Raw genomic sequence first — 2,350 nt, forward strand, 5'->3', positions numbered from 1 at the left:
AACTAAGATGGGCATTCAGCATTTACGACATAGACGGAAATGGGTTCATATCCAGACAAGAAATGCACGAAATAGTTCAAGTAAGCTTACATTACATTTGAGTGAATAAATTGAAGTATAGCAAGATTAGCTCAACATGAATAATCAAAAAGACATCATAAAATCACTGAGAAGACATCATTTTTTTGCTGGAGTCAACAAAAAAAAATCAGTCATATTGGCAGGATTCAATCAAATGATTCAAGATCTTGTTCTCGACAATGAAAAAACTGGAATCTTTCTCAAACCAACTAAATCAAATTGTGATATGCTCAATATTATATGGTTTGTTTGTTTTCAGAAATTCTGTCCAAAAAATTTGTTTGAAAACTTTCCACAAGCGAGGAATTTTAAATGAAAGTTTTATTTTAAGTTTTACCAAATAATAGGCTTTATCTTTATCTCTTTAGACAAAGTTTCTGCTGAGCATTTGAGATACCAATAACTCAAGACTGACCTTGAAAACTGATTTACTAGGAACCTTTTTTGTTCCAATTTTCGGCGAAAGCGGCCAAACGTTTGTTCTCTGGCTATTTTTCTTCCCTCAAGTTTCGATTTGTTAAATTATTAATCGATGATTTTTGTTTTCAGTCTGGATTATTTAAATGAATCTAATGGAAAAATAACACATATCTCACCTATGAAAAAAATTTAAGCCAATTTTGTATTGGTTCAAAGTTTTCTAATTCAAAGTTTTTATTGGTTCAATGATAAATCGCGCGAAACTCTAAGTTTTTCGTTCATGGGTGGGGCCAACGAAGAACTGATCCGGCTCCAGGTTTTTGCAAACTGAATTGAAGCTAGCCGCAACTTGTCTTTCACATCGAGTATGAAGAGATAATTCAGAAAAAGCTGTGAAGCTTTCGTTTAATTTTCGTTTAAGTTTTGATACCAGCACATCAATAATTAGAGGCAGTTTTTGGGTAATTGTTGTTCCCAATTTTTCCAACAAATCTTTTTGAAAACTTAATTCGAAGTGAGTGGCAGATCTGTAGAGAGGTTGGTCAAAAAATTTAGGTAAAATAGCTTATGTTATCAAAATCAAAAAAAGTGAAGTAAACCAAGTTTTCCTAATTTTTTGTTCCGACAATCGAAAGCGGTGACCTTGTCTTCAGCTGTGTTTTAGTTTTTTTTTTACTTTGTTGGTATTATCTTGAGAATAGCGTTTAACTTTCGCATTAAACTTTTATTTTTACACCGGAAAAGTTATTCTTCGAAGTTTTATTTAGCTTGTACTTGATAATACAAAAGTTTTAAAACATATTTTGCCAAAATATAACCAAATTTTTTTGAGAAATAGTTTTCAAAATTGTGTTTTTTGAATTTGTTTTTGTATTAATTGGTCAATTTCAATTTTAGTAGATTAAGTCTAATAACTAGTTTTCTAACCTCTTGTTTAGTTCCTAGAACCTGCAAAAAACTAAACAAGCTTGAAAAACAAACAGCAAACAGCATCTTTCGGAATTTTGAAATTTTAAGTTAAGCACTGATCACGCTTGTTGAAGATTTTGAAACGTGTGATTTGGTATAGAAGTTCGAATATAAAATGAATTTTCTCTCGATATAGGTGTCAATTAGCTCAACAAATTTTTTTCGAACAAAAATGCAAGAAGAAAGTGGTTAGATCATTTTTAATCACTTGTATGGTGAGCAGTTTGTCTCGTTCTTTATAGAGCCCGATTGAAAAGAAAAAACAATAACTCTTAAAAGTTCTGAATTTCACAGGCTATGACTAAAATGTTGAGAATCACAAGCGACTCAGAATCAAAAACCGAGGATGATCCTGACCCTCTCAAAACTCGACTGGAGGTTGTGTTCAGCAAGATGGATGCAAATAAAGATGGGAACTTGAGCTTGGAGGAGTTCTTAGGGATCTATTTCATAGTTTACCCTCTTTTTTTTTTAAATAAAAACCAAGAATATTTTTAAGTCTCCTCTGGCTTTTTTAAAGTCTAACTAATTTTCTATCAGAGAAATTTTTCATTGAGGGTTTTTGTTGCCAAAACAGCATTGTCGGTCGTGCATAGAAATGGATTTTTGACAAAAATTTTGTCACCAAACAGTTTTGACAATCGGTCAATTTTGGTCCTAGGAAAGCAATATCTAGAAAAACTTAAACGAAAAAAAAAGATTTTTGAGGTGACTGAAATCTTTTTTTACCAACTCACCTCTACCACTTTGAAAAAGACTCTTCTGACGAAACTACCCCCCCCCCTCTCTCATATCTTATTACAATGCAAAGATAAGAGGGAGAGGAAATTGTGAATTAGATCTGGGTTTCAGATGGTGTGAAGAAGGACCCGTCTCTCGT

At 32.4% G+C, this 2,350-nt stretch overlaps 1 protein-coding gene across 1 annotated transcript; it reads left to right on the plus strand.

Annotated features, from left to right (window-relative positions):
- Positions 1–5: 5 nt before the first annotated feature.
- LOC134856458 (neuron-specific calcium-binding protein hippocalcin-like) lies at positions 6–1,968 on the plus strand (the record flags this gene model as incomplete). The annotated part of the gene is made up of 2 exons (XM_063872731.1): positions 6–80; positions 1,765–1,968. Coding segments are annotated over 2 exons (279 nt in total), but the record flags the coding sequence as incomplete, so codon positions are not given.
- Positions 1,969–2,350: the final 382 nt, after the last annotated feature.

This window comes from Symsagittifera roscoffensis, unplaced genomic scaffold (genome assembly GCF_963678635.1).
Source record: "Symsagittifera roscoffensis unplaced genomic scaffold, txSymRosc1.1 SCAFFOLD_512, whole genome shotgun sequence".
Taxonomy (NCBI): domain Eukaryota; kingdom Metazoa; phylum Xenacoelomorpha; order Acoela; family Convolutidae; genus Symsagittifera; species Symsagittifera roscoffensis.